Source organism: Pimephales promelas, chromosome 3, assembly GCF_988280905.1.
Source record: "Pimephales promelas chromosome 3, fPimPro1.hap1.1, whole genome shotgun sequence".
NCBI classification, from domain to species: domain Eukaryota; kingdom Metazoa; phylum Chordata; class Actinopteri; order Cypriniformes; family Leuciscidae; genus Pimephales; species Pimephales promelas.
In genome coordinates this window covers 26,129,607-26,154,739 of record NC_142771.1, presented here as the reverse complement: position 1 = coordinate 26,154,739, position 25,133 = coordinate 26,129,607, and the positions used below count along the sequence as shown (strand labels likewise).

The window sequence follows — 25,133 nt, the reverse complement described above, 5'->3', positions numbered from 1 at the left end:
GCGAAAAATTAAGTTTCTCCAATCTTCCCAAAACTCTGGATTCTGATAGAGGGCCATGAGACTTAGACCTGAGTGCAAAAATGGAGGCTCTAGACCCTTCCAGAGCTGAGATATCGAAACTCAAAATTTCGACCCGAAAAAAAAACGACAGTGTTACCCCTTTCGTTTTTTTTAATTTTTGGGCGAAAAATTAAGTTTCTTCAATCTTCTAAACACTCTGGATTATGATAGAGGGCCTCGAGACTTTGACCTGAGCGCAAAAATGGAGGCTCTAGACCCTTCCAGAGCTGAGATATCAAAACTCAAAAATTCGGCCCGAAAAAAAAAACGACAGTGTTACCCCTTACGTTTTTTTTCGTTTTCGGGCGAAAAATCAAGTTTCTCCAATCTTCTCAAAACTCTGGATTATGATAGAGGGCCGCAAGACTTTGACCTGAGCGCAAAAATGGAGGCTCTAGACCCTTCCAGAGCTGAGATATCGAAACTCAAAATTTCGACCCGAAAAAAAACGACAGTGTTAGCCCTTACGTTTTTTTTCGTTTTCGGGCGATAAATCAAGTTTCTCCAATCTTCTCAAAACTCTGGATTATGATAGAGGGCCTCGAGACTTTGACCTGAGCGCAAAAATGGAGGCTCTAGACCCTTCCAGAGCTGAGATATCGAAACTCAAAATTTCGACCCGAAAAAAAAAACGACAATGTTACCCCTTACGTTTTTTTTTCGTTTTCGGGCGAAAAATCAAGTTTCTCCAATCTTCTCAAAACTCTGGATTATGATAGAGGGCTGCGAGACTTTGACCTGAGCGCAAAAATGGAGGCTCTAAACCCTTCCAGAGCTGAGATATCGAAACTCAAAATTTCGATCCGAAAAAAAAACCGACAGTGTTACCCCTTTCGTTTTTTTCGTTTTCGGGCGAAAAATCAAGTTTCTCTAATCTTCTCAAAACTCTGGATTATGATAGAGGGCCGCGAGACTTTGACCTGAGCGCAAAAATGGAGGCTCTAGACCCTTCCAGAGCTGAGATATCGAAACTCAAAATTTCGACCCGAAAAAAAACCGACAGCGTTACCCCTTACGTTTTTTTTCGTTTTCGGGCGAAAAATCAAGTTTCTCCAATCTTCTCAAAACTCTGGATTATGATAGAGGGCCGCGAGACTTTGACCTGAGCGCAAAAATGGAGGCTCTAGACCCTTCCAGAGCTGAGATATCGAAACTCAAAATTTCGACCCGAAAAAAAAAAACGACAGTGTTACCCCTTACGTTTTTTTTCGTTTTCGGGCGAAAAATTAAGTTTCTCCAATCTTCTCAAAACTCTGGATTCTGATAGAGGGCCACAAGACTTTGACCTGAGTGCAAAAATGGAGGCTCTAGCCCCTTCCAGAGCTGAGATATCGAAACTGAAAAATTCGGCCCGAAAAAAAAACGACAGTGGTACCCCTTACGTTTTTTTTTTTCGGGCGAAAAATTAAGTTTCTCCAATCTTCCCCAAACTCTGGTTTCTAAAAGATGGCCATGAGACTTAGACTTGAGTGCAAAAATGGAGGCTCTAGACCCTTCCAGAGCTGAGATATCAAAACTCAAAAATTCGGCCCGAAAAAAAACGACAGTGTTACCCCTTACGTTTTTTTTCGTTTTCGGGCGAAAAATCAAGTTTCTCCAATCTTCTCAAAACTCTGGATTATGATAGAGGGCCTCGAGACTTTGACCTGAGCGCAAAAATGGAGGCTCTAGACCCTTCCAGAGCTGAGATATCGAAACTCAAAATTTCGACCCGAAAAAAAAACCACAGTGTTACCCCTTACGTTTTTTTTCGTTTTCGGGCGAAAAATTAAGTTTCTCCAATCTTCTCAAAACTCTGGATTATGATAGAGGGCCGCGAGACTTTGACCTGAGCGCAAAAATGGAGGCTCTAGACCCTTCCAGAGCTGAGATATCGAAATTCAAAATTTTGACCCGAAAAAAAAACGACAGTGTTACCCCTTTCGTTTTGTTTTCATTTTTGGGCGAAAAATTTAGGTTCTCCAATCTTCTCAAAACTCTGGATTCTGATAGAGGGCCACAAGACTTTGACCTGAGTGCAAAAATGGAGGCTCTAGCCCCTTCCAGAGCTGAGATATCGAAACTCAAAATTTCGACCCGAAAAAAAAACGACAGTGTTACCCCTTACGTTTTTTTTCGTTTTCGGGCGAAAAATCAAGTTTCTCCAATCTTCTCAAAACTCTGGATTATGATAGAGGGCCTCGAGACTTTGACCTGAGCGCAAAAATGGAGACTCTAGACCCTTCCAGAGCTGAGATATCGAAACTCAAAATTTCAACCCGAAAAAAAAAACGACAGTGTTACCCCTTACGTTTTTTTTCGTTTTCGGGTGAAAAATCAAGTTTCTCCAATCTTCTCAAAACTCTGGATTATGATAGAGGGCCGCGAGACTTTGACCTGAGCGCAAAAATGGAGGCTCTAGACCCTTCCAGAGCTGAGATATCGAAATTCAAAATTTCGACCCGAAAAAAAAACGACAGTGTTACCCCTTTCGTTTTTTTTTTTTTCATTTTTGGGCGAAAAATTTAGGTTCTCCAATCTTCTCAAAACTCTGGATTCTGATAGAGGGCCACAAGACTTTGACCTGAGTGCAAAAATGGAGGCTCTAGCCCCTTCCAGAGCTGAGATATTGAAACTCAAAAATTCGGCCCGAAAAAAAAACGACAGTGGTACCCCTTACGTTTTTTTTTTTCGGGCGAAAAATTAAGTATCTCCAATCTTCCCAAAACTCTGGATTCTGATAGAGGGCCATGAGACTTAGACCTGAGTGCAAAAATGGAGGCTCTAGACCCTTCCAGAGCTGAGATATCGAAACTCAAAATTTCAACCCGAAAAAAAAAACGACAGTGTTACCCCTTACGTTTTTTTTTCGTTTTCGGGTGAAAAATCAAGTTTCTCCAATCTTCTCAAAACTCTGGATTATGATAGAGGGCCATGAGACTTAGACCTGAGTGCAAAAATGGAGGCTCTAGAGCCTTCCAGAGCTGAGATATCGAAACTCAAAATTTCGACCCAAAAAAAAAACGACAGTGTTACCCCTTTCGTTTTTTTCATTTTTGGGCAAAAAATTAAGTTTCTCCAATCTTCTCAAAACTCTGGATTATGATAGAGGGCTGTGAGACTTTGACCTGAGTGCAAAAATGGAAGCTCTAGACCCTTCCAGAGCTGAGATATCGAAACTCAAAATTTCTACCCGAAAAAAAAACGACAGTGTTACCCCTTTCGTTTTTTTTCATTTTTGGGCGAAAAATTTAGTTTCTCCAATCTTCTCAAAACTCTGGATTCTGATAGAGGGCCGCGAGACTTTGAGCTGAGCGCAAAAATGGAGGCTCTAGCCCCTTCCAGAGCTGAGATATCGAAACTCAAAATTTCGACCCGAAAAAAAAAACGACAGTGTTACCCCTTACGTTTTTTTTCGTTTTTGGGCGAAAAATCAAGTTTCTCCAATCATCTCAAAACTTTGGATTATGATAGAGGGCCGCGAGACTTTCACCGGAGCGCAAAAATGGAGGCTCTAGACCCTTCCAGAGCTGAGATATCAAAACTCAAAATTTCGACCCGAAAAAAAAAACGACAGTGTTACCCCTTACGTTTTTTTTCGTTTTCGGGCGAAAAATCAAGTTTCTCCAATCTTCTCAAAACTCTGGATTATGATAGAGGGCCGCAAGACTTTGACCTGAGCGCAAAAATGGAGGCTCTAGACCCTTCCAGAGCTGAGATATCGAAACTCAAAAAATCGACCCGAAAAAAAAAACGACAGTGTTACCCCTTACGTTTTTTTCGTTTTTGGGCAAAAAATCAAGTTTCTCCAATCTTCTCAAAACTCTGGATTATGATAGAGGGCCGCGAGACTTTGACCTGAGCGCAAAAATGGAGGCTCTAGACCCTTCCAGAGCTGAGATATCGAAACTCAAAATTTCGACCCGAAAAAAAACGACAGTGTTAGCCCTTACGTTTTTTTTCGTTTTCGGGCGAAAAATCAAGTTTCTCCAATCTTCTCAAAACTCTGGATTATGATAGAGGGCCTCGAGACTTTGACCTGAGCGCAAAAATGGAGGCTCTAGACCCTTCCAGAGCTGAGATATCGAAACTCAAAATTTCGACCCGAAAAAAAAAACGACAGTGTTACCCCTTACGTTTTTTTTTTCATTTTTGGGCGAAAAATTAAGTTTCTCCAATCTTCTCAAAACTCTGGATTATGATAGAGGGCTGTGAGACTTTGACCTGAGTGCAAAAATGGAGGCTCTAGACCCTTCCAGAGCTGAGATATCGAAACTCAAAATTTCGACCCGAAAAAAAAACGACAGTGTTACCCCTTTCGTTTTTTTTAATTTTTGGGCGAAAAATTAAGTTTCTTCAATCTTCTAAACACTCTGGATTATGATAGAGGGCCACAAGACTTTTACCTGAGTGCAAAAATGGAGGCTCTAGCCCCTTCCAGAGCTGAGATATCGAAACTCAAAAATTCGGCCCGAAAAAAACGACAGTGGTACCCCTTACGTTTTTTTTTTCAGGCGAAAAATTAAGTTTCTCCAATCTTCCCAAAACTCTGGATTCTGATAGAGGGCCATGAGACTTAGACCTGAGTGCAAAAATGGAGGCTCTAGCCCCTTCCAGGGCTGAGATATCGGAACTCAAAAATTCGGCCCGAAAAAAAAACGACAGTGGTACCCCTTACGTTTTTTTTTTTTCGGGCGAAAAATTAGGTTTCTCCAATCTTCCCAAAACTCTGGATTCTGATAGAGGGCCATGGGACTTAGACCTGAGTGCAAAAATGGAGGCTCTAGCCCCTTCCAGAGCTGAGATAACGAAACTCAAAAATTCGGCCCGAAAAAAAAACGACAGTGTTACCCCTTTCTTTTTTTTTTTTACATTTTTGGGCGAAAAATTAAGTTTCTCCAATCTTCTAAAAACTCTGGATTATGATAGAGGGCCATGAGACTTAGACCTGAGTGCAAAAATGGAGCCTCTTGCCCCTTCCAGGGCTGAGATATCGGAACTCAAAAATTCGACCCCAAAAAAAAAACGACAGTGGTACCCCTTTCGTTTTTTTTTTTTCGGGTGAAAAATTAAGTTTCTCCAATCTTATCAAAACTCGGGATTCTGATAGAGGGCCATGAGACTTAAACCTGAGTGCAAAAATGGAGGCTCTAGACCCTTCCACAGCTGAGATATCGAAACTCAAAATTTCGACCCGAAAAAAAAAAAACGACAGTGGTACCCCTTTCGTTTTTTTTTTTTCGGGCGAAAAATTAAGTTTCTTCAATCTTCTCAAAACTCGGGATTCTGATAGAGGGCCATGAGACTTAAACCTGAGTGCAAAAATGGAGGCTCTAGATCCTTCCAGAGCTGAGATATCGAAACTCAAAAATTCGACCCAAAAAAAAAACGACAGTGGTACCCCTTTCGTTTTTTTTTTTTCGGGCGAAAAATTAAGTTTCTCCAATCTTCTCAAAACTCTGGATTCTGATAGAGGGCCATGAGACTTAAACCTGAGTGTAAAAATGGAGGCTCTAGACCCTTCCAGAGCTGAGATATCGAAACTCAAAACTTCGACCCGAAAAAAAAAACGACAGTGGTACCCCTTTCGTTTTTTTTTTCGGGCGAAAAATTAAGTTTCTCCAATCTTCTCAAAACTCGGGATTCTGATAGAGGGCCATGAAACTTAAACCTGAGTGCAAAAATGGAGGCTCTAGACCCTTCCAGAGCTGAGATATCGAAACTCAAAATTTCGACCCGAAAAAAAAAACGACAGTGGTACCCCTTTCGTTTTTTTTGTTTTTTGGGCGAAAAATTAAGTTTCTCCAATCTTCTTAAAACTCTGGATTCTGATAGAGGGCCATGAGATTTAAACCTGAGTGCAAAAATGGAGGCTCTAGATCCTTCCAGAGCTGAGATATCGAAACTCAAAAATTCGACCCCAAAAAAAAAAACGACAGTGGTACCCCTTTCGTTTTTTTTTCGGGCGAAAAATTAAGTTTCTCCAATCTTCTCAAAATTCTGGATTCTGATAGAGGGCCATGAGATTTAAACCTGAGTGCAAAAATGGAGGCTCTAGACCCTTCCAGAGCTGAGATATCGAAACCCAAAAATTCGACCCAAAAAAAAAAAACGACAGTGGTACCCCTTTCGTTTTTTTTTTTCGGGCGAAAAATTAAGTTTCTCCAATCTTCTCAAAACTCTGGATTCTGATAGAGGGCCATGAGATTTAAACCTGAGTGCAAAAATGGAGGCTCTAGACCCTTCCAGAGCTGAGATATCGAAACCCAAAAATTCGACCCAAAAAAAAAAACGACAGTGGTACCCCTTTCGTTTTTTTTTTTCGGGCGAAAAATTAAGTTTCTCCAATCTTCTCAAAACTCGGGATTTTGATAGAGGGCCATGAGACCTAAACCTGAGTGCAAAAATGGAGGCTCTAGACCCTTCCAGAGCTGAGATATCGAAACTCAAAAATTCGACCCAAAAAAAAACCGACAGTGGTACCCCTTTCGTTTTTTTTTTTTCGGGTGAAAAATTACGTTTCTCCAATCTTATCAAAACTCGGGATTCTGATAGAGGGCCATGAGACTTAAACCTGAGTGCAAAAATGGAGGCTCTAGACCCTTCCAGAGCTGAGATATCGAAACTCAAAATTTCGACCCGAAAAAAAACAACAACAGTGGTACCCCTTTCTTTTTTTTTTCGGGCGAAAAATTAAGTTTCTCCAATCTTCTCAAAATTCTGGATTCTGATAGAGGGCCATGAGATTTAAACCTGAGTGCAAAAATGGAGGCTCTAGACCCTTCCAGAGCTGAGATATCGAAACCCAAAAATTCGACCCAAAAAAAAAAAACGACAGTGGTACCCCTTTCGTTTTTTTTTTTCGGGCGAAAAATTAAGTTTCTCCAATCTTCTCAAAACTCTGGATTCTGATAGAGGGCCATGAGATTTAAACCTGAGTGCAAAAATGGAGGCTCTAGACCCTTCCAGAGCTGAGATATCGAAACCCAAAAATTCGACCCAAAAAAAAAAACGACAGTGGTACCCCTTTCGTTTTTTTTTTTTCGGGCGAAAAATTAAGTTTCTCCAATCTTCTCAAAACTCGGGATTTTGATAGAGGGCCATGAGACCTAAACCTGAGTGCAAAAATGGAGGCTCTAGACCCTTCCAGAGCTGAGATATCGAAACTCAAAAATTCGACCCAAAAAAAAACCGACAGTGGTACCCCTTTCGTTTTTTTTTTTTCGGGTGAAAAATTACGTTTCTCCAATCTTATCAAAACTCGGGATTCTGATAGAGGGCCATGAGACTTAAACCTGAGTGCAAAAATGGAGGCTCTAGACCCTTCCAGAGCTGAGATATCGAAACTCAAAATTTCGACCCGAAAAAAAACAACAACAGTGGTACCCCTTTCTTTTTTTTTTCGGGCGAAAAATTAAGTTTCTCCAATCTTCTCAAAACTCGGGATTCTGATAGAGGGCCATGAGACTTAAACCTGAGTGCAAAAATGGAGGCTCTAGACCCTTCCAGAGCTGAGATATCGAAACTCAAAACTTCGACCCGAAAAAAAAAACGACAGTGGTACCCCTTTTGTTTTTTGTTTTTTTGGGCAAAAAATTAAGTTTCTTCAATCTTCTCAAAACTCTGGATTCTGATAGAGGACCATGAGACTTTAACCTGAGTGCAAAAATGGAGGCTCTAGACCCTTCCAGAGCTGAGATATCGAAAGTCAAAATTTCGACCCGAAAAAAAAAAAACGACAGTGGTACCCCTTTCGTTTTTTTTTTTTCGGGTGAAAAATTAAGTTTCTCCAATCTTATCAAAACTCTGGATTCTGATAGAGGGCCATGAGACTTAAACCTGAGTGCAAAAATGGAGGCTCTAGACCCTTCCACAGCTGAGATATCGAAACTCAAAATTTCGACCCGAAAAAAAAAAAACGACAGTGGTACCCCTTTCGTTTTTTTTTTTCGGGCGAAAAATTAAGTTTCTTCAATCTTCTCAAAACTCGGGATTCTGATAGAGGGCCATGAGACTTAAACCTGAGTGCAAAAATGGAGGCTCTAGATCCTTCCAGAGCTGAGATATCGAAACTCAAAAATTCGACCCAAAAAAAAAACGACAGTGGTACCCCTTTCGTTTTTTTTTTTTCGGGCGAAAAATTAAGTTTCTCCAATCTTCTCAAAACTCTGGATTCTGATAGAGGGCCATGAGACTTAAACCTGAGTGTAAAAATGGAGGCTCTAGACCCTTCCAGAGCTGAGATATCGAAACTCAAAACTTCGACCCGAAAAAAAAAACGACAGTGGTACCCCTTTCGTTTTTTTTTTCGGGCGAAAAATTAAGTTTCTCCAATCTTCTCAAAACTCGGGATTCTGATAGAGGGCCATGAAACTTAAACCTGAGTGCAAAAATGGAGGCTCTAGACCCTTCCAGAGCTGAGATATCGAAACTCAAAATTTTGACCCGAAAAAAAAAAACGACAGTGGTACCCCTTTCGTTTTTTTTGTTTTTTGGGCGAAAAATTAAGTTTCTCCAATCTTCTTAAAACTCTGGATTCTGATAGAGGGCCATGAGATTTAAACCTGAGTGCAAAAATGGAGGCTCTAGATCCTTCCAGAGCTGAGATATCGAAACTCAAAAATTCGACCCCAAAAAAAAAAACGACAGTGGTACCCCTTTCGTTTTTTTTTCGGGCGAAAAATTAAGTTTCTCCAATCTTCTCAAAATTCTGGATTCTGATAGAGGGCCATGAGATTTAAACCTGAGTGCAAAAATGGAGGCTCTAGACCCTTCCAGAGCTGAGATATCGAAACCCAAAAATTCGACCCAAAAAAAAAAAACGACAGTGGTACCCCTTTCGTTTTTTTTTTTCGGGCGAAAAATTAAGTTTCTCCAATCTTCTCAAAACTCTGGATTCTGATAGAGGGCCATGAGATTTAAACCTGAGTGCAAAAATGGAGGCTCTAGACCCTTCCAGAGCTGAGATATCGAAACCCAAAAATTCGACCCAAAAAAAAAAACGACAGTGGTACCCCTTTCGTTTTTTTTTTTCGGGCGAAAAATTAAGTTTCTCCAATCTTCTCAAAACTCGGGATTTTGATAGAGGGCCATGAGACCTAAACCTGAGTGCAAAAATGGAGGCTCTAGACCCTTCCAGAGCTGAGATATCGAAACTCAAAAATTCGACCCAAAAAAAAACCGACAGTGGTACCCCTTTCGTTTTTTTTTTTTCGGGTGAAAAATTACGTTTCTCCAATCTTATCAAAACTCGGGATTCTGATAGAGGGCCATGAGACTTAAACCTGAGTGCAAAAATGGAGGCTCTAGACCCTTCCAGAGCTGAGATATCGAAACTCAAAATTTCGACCCGAAAAAAAACAACAACAGTGGTACCCCTTTCTTTTTTTTTTCGGGCGAAAAATTAAGTTTCTCCAATCTTCTCAAAACTCGGGATTCTGATAGAGGGCCATGAGACTTAAACCTGAGTGCAAAAATGGAGGCTCTAGACCCTTCCAGAGCTGAGATATCGAAACTCAAAACTTCGACCCGAAAAAAAAAACGACAGTGGTACCCCTTTTGTTTTTTGTTTTTTTGGGCAAAAAATTAAGTTTCTTCAATCTTCTCAAAACTCTGGATTCTGATAGAGGGCCATGAGACTTAAACCTGAGTGTAAAAATGGAGGCTCTAGACCCTTCCAGAGCTGAGATATCGAAACTCAAAACTTCGACCCGAAAAAAAAACGACAGTGGTACCCCTTTCGTTTTTTTTTTTTCGGGCGAAAAATTAAGTTTCTCCAATCTTCTCAAAACTCGGGATTCTGATAGAGGGCCATGAGATTTAAACCTGAGTGCAAAAATGGAGGCTCTAGATCCTTCCAGAGCTGAGATATCGAAACTCAAAATTTCGACCCAAAAAAAAAAACGACAGTGGTACCCCTTTGGTTTTTTTTTTTTCGGGCGAAAAATTAAGTTTCTCCAATCTTCTCAAAACTCGGGATTCTGATAGAGGGCAATGAGACTTAAACCTGAGTGCAAAAATGGAGGCTCTAGACCCTTCCAGAGCTGAGATATCGAAACTCAAAATTTCGACCCGAAAAAAAAAAAACGACAGTGGTACCCCTTTCGTTTTTTTTGTTTTTTGGGCGAAAAATTAAGTTTCTCCAATCTTCTCAAAACTCGGGATTCTGATAGAGGGCTATGAGACTTAAACCTGAGTGCAAAAATGGAGGCTCTAGACCCTTCCAGAGCTGAGATATCAAAACTCAAACATTCGACCCAAAAAAAAAACGACAGTGGTACCCCTTTCGTTTTTTTTTTTTGGGGCGAAAAATTAAGTTTCTCCAATCTTCTCAAAACTCTGGATTCTGATAGAGGGCCATGAGACTTAAACCTGAGTGTAAAAATGGAGTCTCTAGACCCTTCCAGAGCTGAGATATCGAAACTCAAAAAATCGACCCCCAAAAAAAAAAAACGACAGTGGTACCCCTTTGGTTTTTTTTTTCAGGCGAAAAATTAAGTTTCTCCAATCTTCTCAAAACTCTGGATTCTGATAGAGGGCCATGAGATTTAAACCTGAGTGTAAAAATGGTGGCTCTAGACCCTTCCAGAGCTGAGATATCGAAACTCAAAAATTCGACCCAAAAAAAAAACGACAGTGGTACCCCTTTCGTTGTTTTTTTTTTCGGGCGAAAAATTAAGTTTCTCCAATCTTCTCAAAACTCGGGATTCTGATAGAGGGCAATGAGACTTAAACCTGAGTGCAAAAATGGAGGCTCTAGACCCTTCCAGAGCTGAGATATCGAAACTCAAAATTTCGACCCGAAAAAAAAAACGACAGTGGTACCCCTTTCGTTTTTTTTGTTTTTTGGGCGAAAAATTAAGTTTCTCCAATCTTCTCAAAACTCGGGATTCTGATAGAGGGCTATGAGACTTAAACCTGAGTGCAAAAATGGAGGCTCTAGACCCTTCCAGAGCTGAGATATCAAAACTCAAACATTCGACCCAAAAAAAAAACGACAGTGGTACCCCTTTCGTTTTTTTTTTTCGGTTGAAAAATTAAGTTTCTCCAATCTTCTCAAAACTCTGGATTCTGATAGAGGGCCATGAGACTTAAACCTGAGTGCAAAAATGGAGTCTCTAGACCCTTCCAGAGCTGAGATATCGAAACTCAAAAAATCGACCCCAAAAAAAAAAAAACGACAGTGGTACCCCTTTCGGTTTTTTTTTTCGGGCGAAAAATTAAGTTTCTCCAATCTTCTCAAAACTCTGGATTCTGATAGAGGGCCATGAGACTTAAACCTGAGTGCAAAAATGGAGGCTCTAGACCCTTCCAGAGCTGAGATATCGAAACTCAAAATTTCGACCCGAAAAAAAAAAAACGACAGTGGTACCCCTTTCGTTTTTTTTTTTCGGTTGAAAAATTAAGTTTCTCCAATCTTCTCAAAACTCTGGATTCTGATAGAGGGCCATGAGACTTAAACCTGAGTGCAAAAATGGAGTCTCTAGACCCTTCCAGAGCTGAGATATCGAAACTAAAAAAATCGACCCCAAAAAAAAAAAAAACGACAGTGGTACCCCTTTCGGTTTTTTTTTTCGGGCGAAAAATTAAGTTTCTCCAATCTTCTCAAAACTCTGGATTCTGATAGAGGGCCATGAGACTTAAACCTGAGTGCAAAAATGGAGTCTCTTGACCCTTCCAGAGCTGAGATATCGAAACTCAAAAAATCGACCCCCCAAAAAAAAAAAACGACAGTGGTACCCTTTTCGATCATATATATATACACACACATACATACATATGATATGTATTTAAATAAAAAAAATTATATTTAAATATAAAGACAAATTTTCCAACCTGCATTCACAAGCCGAAAAAGGGCTGTGTTCACCAAATGCTGATCTGATGGATTTCCAGAGAAATCGCAGACATAGAGCCCCGTGTCTGTTAGTCTTAAATCAGAAAGTCACAGTAATTTCGCCTGTCTGGTGAAATTTCGGCTGGCCGGAGCTCTTGATGCTTCCCTCAATTCCTGGATCTGCTCTCATGCCTTCATCTTTAGAGATGTTCAGAACACTTTCTGAATGGGCAAACTTTCGCCGCAGGTACAGAAGTGATGGATGTGATTTACTTGCTTGTGTAACACAAAATATGTCCACTGATTCACCCTCAAGCCTTTGGATGTAATGAAAATCTTGAAATGCTGAAAAGTGTTAAAGGATTAAACTCATGAAATTGCATATCTTTGCATTGTTGGCCATGTATAATTTAGGCATGCGTTTTTTTTTTTTTTTTATCAAGCTAGAATATAGATTGAAAAAATAGATTGGTTCACTGATGTTACCTCTATTACAGAGTAGGCCAATCAATCATTTAAAATAGTCATGTATAATAAAATGTATAATATAAGTATGTTTAAATGCGTCACCTGTTGTTATGCTGTAGATTGAATGCTTAGTAAAAAAAAAAAAATGTTTTTCCAAGTACCCTAGACTGAAATTTAACAGCTTACAATAAACATTAGACATTGTGAGATGTTTTGAGTGGCATCAAGTTTACATGGTACGAAACTACTTTCTTTCAAAAGATTAGAGAAATGTAACTCCTATTCCTTATGATTTGACTCCTTTAAACTCAAACTCCCATATGAAAGAACATCAAACGTGGATGCAAATGCTTCGGCTTTCCTCTCTCTTTTCATCTCGGCAGAGCTCCACCGAAGCACAGAAAGTTCAGCAGACACATTATTTGTTTTAGTACAGGTAGTGTGTTACCACTGAAAGTACAGCGTTATAGAAATATGACTTGTAGAGTAAATGTTTCCACATTTGCACCAAAATATCTTCTTTTCTGGCAGTTTATTCCAGCATTGACATTGTTCATCATTTTATTTTAAGTAATTTAAAGCTCAGGGCCTATATTCATAAATAATCTTCATGCAAAGAGTAGCTCCAAGTGAGAAAATTCTTAGAAATGTGGGCGTTTACTTTTACAATTAAATAAAAAAATCCTAGTAAAAAGTCATTCAGAAAGTATCTTAACACTTAAAAGAGGTCTTAAGGTCAATTGTTAGGAGTACAGATAAGGACTTTTAATAGGCTTAAGCGTTTCTTTAGCAGATGAGAGATGGCAGAAAGACGAAGAGAGAAAAGACGTGTTGCAGACAATGGATGACAGTGAGTTAATATGACACCCGGTCCGAATTTTCCTTGTGGCCTTGTGTTCATCCACTAACTGGGCTAACAGTAAACACTGTATCTGTCCTGTTGGGCTTCCCTAAAAATAACAAAAACTATGACTTTATTCAGCATTGTATTGTCTTCCGGTTCTGTTGTCAATCCGCGTTCAGTGACTCTGGTGACGTAAGACGCTGTTGACGTGTTCTCAGTGCGCCCGAGCTTTGTTCACAGTCTGAGGGAGATGCACACTGTAAACAAAACAATCTTCACAAACATGTCTAAGGATTTCGACACAAACGAAGACTTGCATTTTTTTGCCCAGCCATATTTATTGAACCCAAATACACGGAGCCACCAGACACGCGTCAGCAGTGTCTTACGTCACCAGCGTCACTGAACGCGACTTGACAACAGAACCTGAAGACAATCCAGTGCTGAATAAAGTCGTAGTTTTTTGTTATTTTTGGACCAAAATATTTTTACGATGCTTCAAAAAAATTCTAGCTAACCCACTGATGGACTACTTTGATGATGTCTTTATTTCCTTTCTGGACAAGGACAGTGTACCGTATATACATTTACAATGGAGGAACAGAAAACTCTCTGACTGAATCTAAAATCTCTTAAACTGAAGATGAACGGAAGGTCTTACGGGCTTGGAATGACATGAGGGTGAGTCATTACTCATTAATGACATAATTTTGAACTAACCCTTTAAATGTTCTAATTGAACGAAGCCATCTGTGAAACCAGCCCCATATGTAAAATATATGACCAAATATACAAAGAATACACAGCTCATTTGTTTTTATTTTAGTTTTTATTATTTTCAAATGGGACAAAAAGGAAAAGGCAACTCACTTTGTGCTGCTATACTGGAGAAATAAACTCTGAAACAAATCTCAGTTTAAACAGGAAAATGAGTGCAGATTTAAAAAAAACTAGGGACTAAACCTAACCAAACTTACCAGGCAAAAAATTTGTTGACAGTGAACCGGAAAGCAGTGTCTTTTGCTTTTAACCAAATCTCAACTCTGTACCTTTACAGAGGGTCCTGGATTACGTTTTCCTTAAAAATCAAGGGGAACTGATCAGTAGCAAACGGACAGAAACAGAACCACAAAAAAAAAAAAAAAAAAAAAACTCACTCACAGTACTTAAACACAAAACCATCGGATTCTTATTCTGGGCTAGATGCTAAACAATTCCTTGAAGTAGTAGTTCTGTGGATTGATACCATTAGTGTCATGCCAAACATCTCCAAAACCAGTGAAAGTATTTCAATTAATATTCTGGATTTTCAACTATGCTTGTGGACAGAATCTGTGGCATCCTGAAAAATTTCAACTCATCCTTCTGTTTGTAAAAATGGGAACTGCATTACACACGTGTAATGTTTATATGCAAGTTGCATTTACTAAGGACTTATTAGCTAACATAGCTGCTAAACTTTCCTTGATTGCATATCCGTCCCATTTGTTTAATACAAACTGCGAGATGAGTCATTGTCTGTGCTAATCGACAGAATGCCATAGATGTAGTTGAAAATAACATATTTTATTAACACACAACCATTCAAAAGTTTGGGGTCAGCAAGACTTTTCAATGTTTTTGAATTTGAGAGAAATCTTGTTCATTAGACGACTGGATGTATTTGATCAAAAATACAGTAAGACATTTCAAATATATGTTCTGTGATGCAAAGCTGAATTTTCAGCATCATTACTCGAGTCTTCAGTGTCACACGAATATGATGGTTTAATGTTCAAGAAACATTGAACTTCTCACTGTTTCTTTGGCAAATAAAACATTTAAAAGAACATCGATCATTTTAAATGTTTTATAACTTTTGTATGAATGTGTTTACTGCATCCCTGCTAAATAAAATTACTACTTTCTTTCCCCATCCCCCAAAGCATCTTACTGACCCCAAACTTTTGAAACATATTTGTGTACATTTAACATGTTAACTAAAACGGAGTTAGTTATGAATATTCCCCTGATATTAATAAAACCGGGGGCCATCACCAAACTTGTTCTAAGTTTGGGGACGTTTGCATCCAACAGCCAAATGACTGTGAGGCCCCCTGAATACAGAGAGTAAAGAGAGAAAATGTGAGACTTGCCTCAGCCTGTGCAGGGCAACACTGAGACTCTGCCTCAGCCAGTCCCATGGCATTGCTACAAGGAGAAGAGAAATCCTCAGTTTAGGACAACAACTACAGTCACAGCCTTGCCTGCATCTTCCTGAAAATCACAGTCAAATAATGAGCTTTAGCCAGTTCATTTGGGTTATATCAGTCTTTCACAAGACGGTGATCTTCAGGAAGACTGCCATCTGAATGGTTGTTTATCTCTTTGAGAGCCATATGCTCTTGCATAAGGAGTTGAACATTTAAAGGGGTCTCAAACATTTAGGTCCACAGTTTTTCCCGCATCAAATAGTCAAAATTGAGCTTTTCCATGCTCGTTTTCCACTTTGTCCGTGAACATTACAATTTAATTGACTTTGTTGTAGCCTCTTAAGCACCCTCAACTGTTAATATCAGGGACCTTGTTAGTTTTATATCGCTGGTTTTATGTTGTGCAGGAATAATGAAATATATCCTATCTGTACTGGTTTTTGAAAGCTTCCGAACACCAAACAGGCATCACTAAAGTGTAAATGTCAGACATTGTGAGATGTTTTGAGTGGCATCAAGTTTACATGGTACGAAACTACTTTCTTTCAAAAGATTAGAGAAATGTAATTCCTTATGATTTGACCCCTTTAAACTCGAACTCCCATATGAAAGAACAGCAAACGTGGATGCAAATGCTTCGGCTTTCCTCGCACTCATAAATGCATTCCAGCATACGCTAAACACACTGCTTTCATACAAAAATAACAGCCATCATGTGGATCATTTGAAGTACAAACCTTACGGAGTTGTCCTTTACTCGCTCATGAAAAAACAGCCGTTAGATTTCAATAGTTTATTACAATTCATAGTGGAACAGTACAGATATCATTCACAGGAGTCCTTTTGTTATTGGCCCTACAGAGAGAACACTGTAAATGTAGACAAGCAGACACAGAAAAATAAACTCAACAGTGACAGCTATCTGAAGCCCTCACCGAGCAACGCTGGGGACAGGACGTCCAACAGCACCTTTTGGTGCTGCGAAGGCTTCACACTTTTAGTACAGTAGTATATTTACAGTGACTTGCCTTGATAAAGGTGCTGTACGAAACTCCAGCCGCTTCAAATTATTACGAACCATATTTACTACACTTCACTTCTAAAAACCTAAACAAAACATGAGAAAAAAAGCCAAACTGTATGATCTGCAACAAAGGGAAGGTCCAAATACAAGACTAGGTAAAATCAAATGTCCCATGCGTTACACAGTTTGACTACTCCATCCCCTCATTGCAAGAAGGGTTACGGTTACTGATCTGGATTGTAAAGAACGCCACTAGATGGTAAAATGGTTGAATCACCAAACCTAATGAAGACGCTTCAATATCGGCCTCCAGGAGACATTACTGGAGGTCTCATGCCAATGGCAGGCCGAGGGGGTGCGGCCTGGTAAGGAGGAACCATGGGTGGGGCTTGCCCATACGGTGGCATCCCACCCGGGACGTACCCAGGCACTGCTTGAGGTGGAGCACCATATGGCCCTACATGAGAAGAAACTGATTAGTTGCATTTATAACACAAATCTGCTTTTATCTTACTCAATACCGTTCTAAAGTTTGTGGTTGGCAAGACTTTTATTATGTTTTTGAAAGAGTCTCTAATGTTCATCAAGGCTGCATTTATTTGATAAAAAATTTTAAAACAGTAATACTATTACAATTTAAAATAACTTTTTTTTTCTATTTTTCTAAATGCTGAAGATTTGACATCAGAGAAACAAATTACAAGTCTTCAATGGAGCTTTTGCACTGAGCTTTGTGACGCACTTTAGAAAATAGATTGGAAATAGAATGTCTCACTTATTTCCGGTTGTTTACTTTCAATGTACTGTGTGGTCAATGAGTTGAACAAACGCCACTTAAAATGAGTGTCCACAATAAGATTTAAAAATTTGCCAATTTTTATTGACAGGAGAAAGTATATTCTGATGTTTACTGTGTGCAGAATTTTTCAAACTTATCGGAACATGACGTTTTAATCCAACCCAAACCGTGTTAAACATACGCCGTCAGTGTTCATCTAAACTAGTGGCCGCGATGCTGAAGTGTATGTGTGAACAGATGAAGAACATCAATACGAACCATGAAATGAACATTTATTTATTTGGATTAAATATTTGAATCATTCTGTGTCATCAGCTTTCAATGTCACACTGTAAAAAATTATTGTTGGTTTAACTTAAAAAGTAAGTAACCTGGTTGCCTTAAAATTTTAAGTTCATTGAAATGGAAGAAGTGAGTTAATACAATGATGGAGAATGATTTAATCATCAGAAACTCACAATTATATATATATATATATATATGTATATATATTATATGGATTTGATTTGACAAAAGAAAAAATGTTGTGATTACTAAACATGAAAATATTTTTTTTTACAGTGCAGTCTTTTCACTATTTACATGTTTATGCCAAAAATGCTATCATATTCAAAGTAGTTGACTGTCATTCTCCTCCACGCTGTGTACATAATTGATTAAGTAGCCTAGCCTATTTAACATCGTTACAGACACCTCACAAGCATTCATTCATTCAACTATTTTAAAAGACTGGAATAAACACCAGTGCACAAAAGCAATCAATTTCATTTAAAAATGTAAACCCAACATGTATGAAATGTCAGAAAGAGAAAAATAAACTTTTGAGAAGATGAGCAAATATGCATACAGTATATCATTTTCATAGGACTGCTGCAGATTAGTGGGTAAATAAATTCAGTCTATTATTAATCAGAATGCACAGTTGGAAAGAAAATATATTTATAGGAACATTTCAGCAGGCTCATCATTATTCATTGTTTCATTGATAATCTGCTTTCACATGTATGTAGGTGAGGAAGTAGCTTAGGAACGGATAAACTATGACGATCAGACTAAATCCCACCTACTTCGAAGCGGTACTAACTGCAGTGGAAGAGCAAACCGAGCTAAAGCGAAGCGAGCCGAACCGTACAGCGCCGAGCCGAACGTACCAGCAGTGGAAAAGCGCCATTATATGCTGATTTGAAGCTCAGGAAACATTTATCATTAATGTTGAAAACAGTTTATATTTTAGTGGAAAAAGTAACGCATTTTTTCAGGATTTTTTAATAAGGGAAGTTCAAAATAACAACATTATTTGAAATGGAAATATTTTGTACCATTATAAATGACTTGTCACTTTTAATTACTGCATTCTTTCTGAATAACAACTATTAAAGACTAGTGTAACAAGACATTTTTAGTCTTATTTGATATTCAGTGGGCATCCAATAGTCTGAGAGCACTTATATACACCCTACCTTGCATGGGATGCCTAACACCCGGCTGCTGCGCAGGAATGCCCTGCTGAGGGGGCAACACGCCTCCCATTGCTGCGACCGGTGGGGAAGATATGTGGGCCTGTCCCGCACTAGGGATTTTACACTGGTAGCGAGGCAGCTGTGCTCGCAACTCCTCCTGTCAAGCACATAAAGCAAAACATGCAGGGCGGTAAGACATAAAAAAATTACTTTTTTTTGTTTCCTTTCTTTCTTCTGTGGAACATAAAAGAACATAATGTGAAAATTAAAGTCACTGGGGTCCAGTGTTGTTTTGTAACTTTGACTGTCTTGTTCCGCAGAGGAAAGAAAGTCACAGGTTTGGAACAAGACCGTATGAAATAATGAACCTGTTTTTTTTATCAAATGCAAACATGCACTATAGATAGTTCTGCAGAGCTTAAAAGACAAAGCATAGAAACAGGTTCACTTACCAATGATATGTCTTCATCAGGGTGGATCAACTTACTGGTTGCACTGGTAGTGGTGAGGGTAGCGGGCTTACTTGTGACTGGGGTGCCCGGTTTGGCCACAGTGCTGCTCGTGTTGGCAGCAGCAGTGGTGGAGGACTGGGTGTAGGCTGGGAATGTGGGTTTAGGCGCAGCAGAAGGAGGTGCAGAAGCGCTCACTGCTACACCAGAACCAGCCTGCTGGACCTGAAGTGAGACAAAAGCGCAGATTAGATACATTCATGGATTCAACTCTATGCTGCACTTAGGTACTACAGTTACAGAAGCAAAACAGATTCTTAAAAGTCTGAATACAGTGGCCCCACAAAGTATTTAAGTCACACTTAATATACAATGCAAGATATAACAGAACACCAAATCAAGTGTTATTTATTTATCTTATCTAGTAATAGAGAGCAAGATCATTTATAGCTCACAAAATACCGCCATCTAACGCTCACTTAAAGTCAATGTTTAGAAATGCTAATTTAATAACAGTTTAATTTTTTTTTTCATACTGTACATTATAATGGTGTAATGTCTAAGGGTTAGGGTTACCCTTTATTTTATGTTTACTTTACTTTACCCTAACCCTTTATTTAGACAAAATAGTATAGAGTTAATATCATGCATGGCATTATCCACCCATATTTCAGCAACAACCCGGACGTGCAGGTTTGGGCTTTGAAACATTAAGAAAATCAGACCCATCCTGTCAAAGTATGTGGTGCAACTTCTTGGCCAAGCTTGTGTCATTTCAAAACAGGACTACTGCAACGCTCTACTGGCAGGCCTTCCAGACAGTTCAACTAATCTCTGTAGATGATCCTGAACACGGTAGCCAAAACCCATGTCACACCCCTCCTGATCTCACTCCACTGGCTCCCAGTTGCAAACAGAATTTAAAGTTTTGATGCTGGCATTGTGGGCTGACTACCTCAATTCAATCCTGCAAGTGTACTGAACCCTCCTGCCAGCTAAGGTCACTGAATAATCGACTGGTTTTAAATAATAAAAACACAAAATGTTTAACAAAATAAAGTCTTTGGATACTTTCTGGGTGTAAAAAGTGAATCATGATCAAATGCCCCAATGAGTCCAAATACTTTTTGGGGCCACTGAATATATACAGAGTTAAAATTTGACCATGAAGGTGTATTTTAAAGAAAGAGACTTAAAAGAGTTTAAAAGAGACAATCAAGCTGTCTATCACTTATCAGCCTCGATTAAAAATCTCTTTTGATTCTTCTGAAGCACTACATATGTCCTCAAGTGCAAAGGCAATTATTCTAAGAGGCAGTCTGAGGTCTGTCTGCCATCACATGCCATCAATAGTTTTAAAAAGCAGCTCTTTCACCGAGTCAGCAAGCTACTGCATACTTGGGACAGCGGTTTAGAGGATGCTGACAAAGTGTCCAGACTGGAGGAGGCAGAGCTTGTGCTTGGAGCTCGAGTGCCCATCTGCAGCATGGAGAAAGAGCACACAGTAAAGACCCCGTTTAATTCTGGACATGACCGCTGCTCACAAAAACTATCATGAACACACTTAACCTCTGGTCATTTAAAACTGCGCTCTAAAAGGACCAGCACTGAGGGTTTTTTCTATTTTATTTTTATTAACCCCTCATAGGTTTATCCATTTTGGTCTCTTAAGAATTTCCAAAACAGCAAAAAAAGGGATCACTTTTAAATAAAAAACAAAAAACAAAGCAATATATTTCATATGTGCGCCAGAATTTTTGTAATGATTTGTTTTTAATAAAACAACTAATAATTTTTTTTTCATTTAATAACAATTCACCAAATAAAAGCCTAAAAACTTTGCATGTAACTATGAATTCATACACTTTTATAGGAAAATACTTAATTTTATTGTCCACTTTCAACCACGTCTGTCCTGATTTCTTTGAGGGGAGGGTCAATGAGTGGGTAAATGTGTGGGCTATATCAGATCTTCTGTGGCTGTTCGCACGCATTCGACCACATAAAGGCACCGGGGTTGTGCCACTGGCTTGGGCCAGTAATCACTGCTTGCAGCTATATTTTATATATATACTATATATATATATATATATATATATATATATATATATATAGCCGGTGGCACCACCACCTTGGTGCCTTAAGGGTTTTTGTGCATGACGCCCAAACACGTAACCCCCTTTGACTGCCGAAAAGAAGTGTGCTGTAGAGCTTGAGTCTACACTACGAAAACAATCCGGAAACAAATGAAACAAATGAGTTCTCGACTACCTCTTTGTGGTCGAAAGTGGACAAGCTCAAAACATTTTAGACCCCATTTACACCTGTAACTAGCGTCCTACTCTCATGACCCAATCGAACAAAACAGTAACACATCTTAATAAGAGGTGTAATCTTTGATTACTATATATTTTGAGTTTGAGACCCCTGGTTCAGAAGCATTGGAAACCTGAAAACATCACTGTCAGCAGCATGAAGTGATGCAAAAGTGTCTCTTTCTCTCTCTCTTTCTAACCAAAAACTGCCTGTACAGTATTTTCCTTGGCATCTAATCAGTCTAATCAGTCCCTGAAAGTGACATAAAAAATAAAGACATTTAAGTTTACTTAAGATGCCTTTCGGCTTTGCAACTAGCAAGGAAGGGCAGCATACCTGTCCTGCACTGGGAAACAGTGGCTTGGATACATTTGGCTGTGGCGTGGACACCGTGGTGGCAGGCATAGCTGGCCGGGTGGTAGTAGGAGGAGCTTGAGCCATGTGGGGTATGCCAGGGTGATGGCCCATGGGAGGAGGAATTCCTGTAATACCACAATAATCAAATAATTTTATGACAATAATAAAATAATTCTGAAAAAAAAGTATACCTACTACTGAGCCTTAAATTTAAAGGTTCCTGTACCTGGTGGCATGCCTGGCATCATTGGTGGCATTCCATGTGTAGGTGGCATCATGCCACTCATTGGCATCATGCTATTAATTACATGTAACAGGAAGGAAGTTATTGAAAGAAACATGTTTACAACATGGATGAGCAATATTCAGACTATATTAACGCTTACCCTGGAGGCATCCCTGGCATGACAGGGGGCATCCCTGGCATCATTGGGGGAACACCAGGCATCATTGGGGGCATTCCTTTGAGATAAGTAATTTAGGAGACACATAATAAATATACTATGCATAAAAGCTTGAACTGGTTGTTTTGTATTATTACAAAGCACACCCGAGTAGCTTCCGTGTGGCATCCCTGGAGCAGGAACAGGTGCCATTCCTGGCTGAGTCATGGGGGCGTAGGCTGCCTGAGGCTGTGCGGTTGATGCTGGCTGTTGGAAGGAGGGTCCAGCCTCTTCGTCCTCATCATCTTCATCAGAATCATCTTGATTTGATCTTTTCTTCTGATTTTCTGTTTACACAAAGCAGGGGAATATTGTTATTATGGGTTTACGTGGGCTACAAAAATAGCATGAGTAATATGAAGTTAAATGTGCTACCCTGTGTTTTTTGTTCAAGTACACGTCGTCTCTCCTCCATGTCTTTCTCTGGAATACCCTCCATTCCATAGATCTCCAGTTCTATGTCAGTCCTTCCAGGTATTGCATTAGGTACACCATCAATAGTTTCTTTGTGAACCTTCAATAAACAAACAAAAAGTTTAAGACATACAGTAAATATATTACATATATAGACACACAATCCCAATGACATACTTATGTACCTGCATACAGTGGATGGCCAGACCAGGACCTGTGTATAACTTCTTGTGACATATGTGACACTTAAAATGCTTGGCCTTCTGGTGTTGAATGAGAATCTTTTCATCATCAAAATCCCTGTTACAGTACCTGGGTTTGCGGTTAAAGTCATATAAACAAGAAAAAAAGTCATAACAGAAAGCCAAAAACGTCATTAAGTCAACCTTATTAGCATAAGGATGCTTAAATCTTTTGTCACACTTCTTTCATAAACACCAGTGGTTCTCAACCTACAAGTTCTCCCCATTTTCCACAATAAGAACAGGCCCTGTGACATTCTCCAGTTCTTTGTGATTTACTGAATAAGGATTTTTTCAAACTGATACATTTTTAGAGGAAAATGAATATCTTTATAAGAATGTCCATAGAGTTTAATTACACTTTCACTAAATTCCCTTATTCATTCAGGGGACATTTGCTGTTTAAAAGCTTATTATACATATGGTTGTTAAAAAACAACAACTAGACAATTAAAAATAAAGGAATTTCTTATTTAACAGTTTGTTTTATCTTTTTTAAATAATCTCAAGGCCACCTAGTGGGCCCTGGTCCCTTGGTTGAGAACCACTGGCATATTATGATGATAGCAAGATGTTGAGACTTTGAAGTTTAGGCACTAAAATGTCTATGAAAGCAGATACATTTGTTTATAACGCTCAACGTAAAAATGTGAATAGTGATTGTGAATTGACGAATTAAGGAGTCACATATTGTTGTAGAATAACCACAAAACTGTTAATTTCCTTGTTGACTGTTCTCCACGTTATAAATGACCATAATGGTATGTTTTATTAGCGGAAACGTTACACTTACCTACAAGTAACTTTAACAAATAAACAGACATAAACAAAACATCATTTCAATTTATATCGTTAGATATATCATGATGTATCAAGTCAGTGTGTTAATTGGTAAGTTAGGTCTTCGCTTCACGCCGAGGTCCTGGTCATAATGACCAGGTTTATTTTGTGATAATGTTTAATCCAGGATCACCAGCTGAAGGATAATGACAAAGACTGAAGTCTGGGCTGTGACTTAATATAATCAGCGATCAGGCGTGCGTTCAAATAGAACTCAAATTCATAAGCGCCTATGATGTCTTGAGAGTAAAGCACATAGCTCAGTATGTGTTTGAGACACAGCCTTGATTATAAGAGAAACATGCGAACAATGCATTAGCCATCCGTAAACAGGAAGTGAGCCAATCCCTACTAATACACCAAGAGAAAATATTAGAACAACAGTATGATAGCTTTAAAAGAAGGATACCAACACCAGGGTTTCATCTGCTTCTTCTTTTTTCTCCCCATAATTTATTTAGCAGTCTTTTCCGCAATCAGCACACTGAGACCTACCAAATTATTAGCAGAAACAAAATGGAGTAAACAGGACATGACGGCGGCAGCTCTGACGGCGGCATTTTCCGTGCACTGACAACTCATCAGAAGTAGCTAATGCCGCCACTTACTGGTCAGGAGGTGCACAGTTTTGGAAACTGGTGTTCAAATGACAGCAAAATGAAAAATAGTTTTAAAAAACTTTAACTGAATTCAGTTATCATTTATGACTGAACATTATTTTTTTTTTTCACTTTCCATACTCACCAATTTTTTTCCCTTCACGATCTATTGCTTAGTAAAATTTTACAGGAATATCAGGGGAAACATTTAATAAATAGTTTGCCCAATTAATTATTTACTGACCTGTCAGTAAGTGTTAAAGTGTTGACCTCATCTCCGGTGTTTAATGGTAGGGTCGGGAGACCATACAGTAATAACACTTTTAGCATCATTAACTCTGGTTGTGTATCTCTAAACCTTTGATAAATGGACATGACGACACAATCACAGATTAAGTGAGTTAGTGTCAAATACATAGAGGTATTTTTTTTTTTTTTTTTGTTACAACCTACCTATGATGGGTTGTAACAATAGATGGGGATGTAACAATGAGAGGTAGTTTGCTGAAATAAGTTCTACACCATCTATTTTATGCAAATATTTAATATATTAATATTTAGAATTAAAATGTTCCAAAATTGAGTTGGCCCAACTCAATTTAGATTTTCCAAAATTAATTGGGCCCAAGTCAATAATTAATATTTAGAATTAAATTTTTCCAAAATTGAGTTAGCCCAACTCAATTTAAATTGTTCAAAATTAAGTTGGCAAAAACTCAATAATAAAAATTTAGAATTAAAAATTTCCAAAATTGAGTTTGGCCAGCTCAATTTAAATTTTTCCAAAATTGAGTCGGTCAAACTCAATAAT

At 38.8% G+C, this 25,133-nt stretch overlaps 1 protein-coding gene across 4 annotated transcripts; it reads right to left on the bottom strand.

The window, feature by feature from the left end:
* Positions 1 to 15,260: 15,260 nt before the first annotated feature.
* On the bottom strand, positions 15,261 to 24,283 carry znf207a (zinc finger protein 207, a). Of its 4 annotated transcripts, XR_016155130.1 has the most exons (13): positions 24,133 to 24,283; positions 22,827 to 22,953; positions 22,603 to 22,741; positions 22,335 to 22,514; positions 22,171 to 22,246; positions 22,011 to 22,081; positions 21,764 to 21,909; positions 20,510 to 20,590; positions 19,115 to 19,336; positions 18,663 to 18,819; positions 16,686 to 16,860; positions 16,408 to 16,486; positions 15,261 to 15,377 (listed from the first exon to the last, which is right to left on the bottom strand). XR_016155130.1 is itself a non-coding variant. In XM_039686482.2 (12 exons), the coding sequence occupies exons 1-11, from the start codon at positions 24,171 to 24,173 to the stop codon at positions 16,700 to 16,702; spliced, it is 1,401 nt and encodes a 466-aa protein (XP_039542416.1). In that variant the 5' UTR covers positions 24,174 to 24,283; the 3' UTR covers positions 16,319 to 16,486; positions 16,686 to 16,699. The 4 variants fall into 4 exon arrangements, 3 of the variants coding, with proteins under 3 accessions (XP_039542414.1, XP_039542417.1, XP_039542416.1); XM_039686482.2 differs by lacking the exon at positions 15,261 to 15,377 and having other exon boundaries at positions 16,319 to 16,486; XM_039686480.2 differs by lacking the exon at positions 15,261 to 15,377 and having other exon boundaries at positions 16,158 to 16,860.
* Between the last annotated feature and the right edge of the window lie 850 nt (positions 24,284 to 25,133).

Coding starts and splice junctions, on each gene's coding strand:
- znf207a (XM_039686480.2), bottom strand. CDS start 24,173: ATGGGGAGAAAAAAGAAGAAGCAGATGAAACCCTGGTGTTG. Junction 19,337..20,509: donor CCTCTAAACCGCTGTCCCAA/GTATGCAGTAGC, acceptor GTCTCACTTCAG/GTCCAGCAGGCTGGTTCTGG. Junction 16,861..18,662: donor TGTTAGGCATCCCATGCAAG/GTAGGGTGTATA, acceptor CTTCTCATGTAG/GGCCATATGGTGCTCCACCT.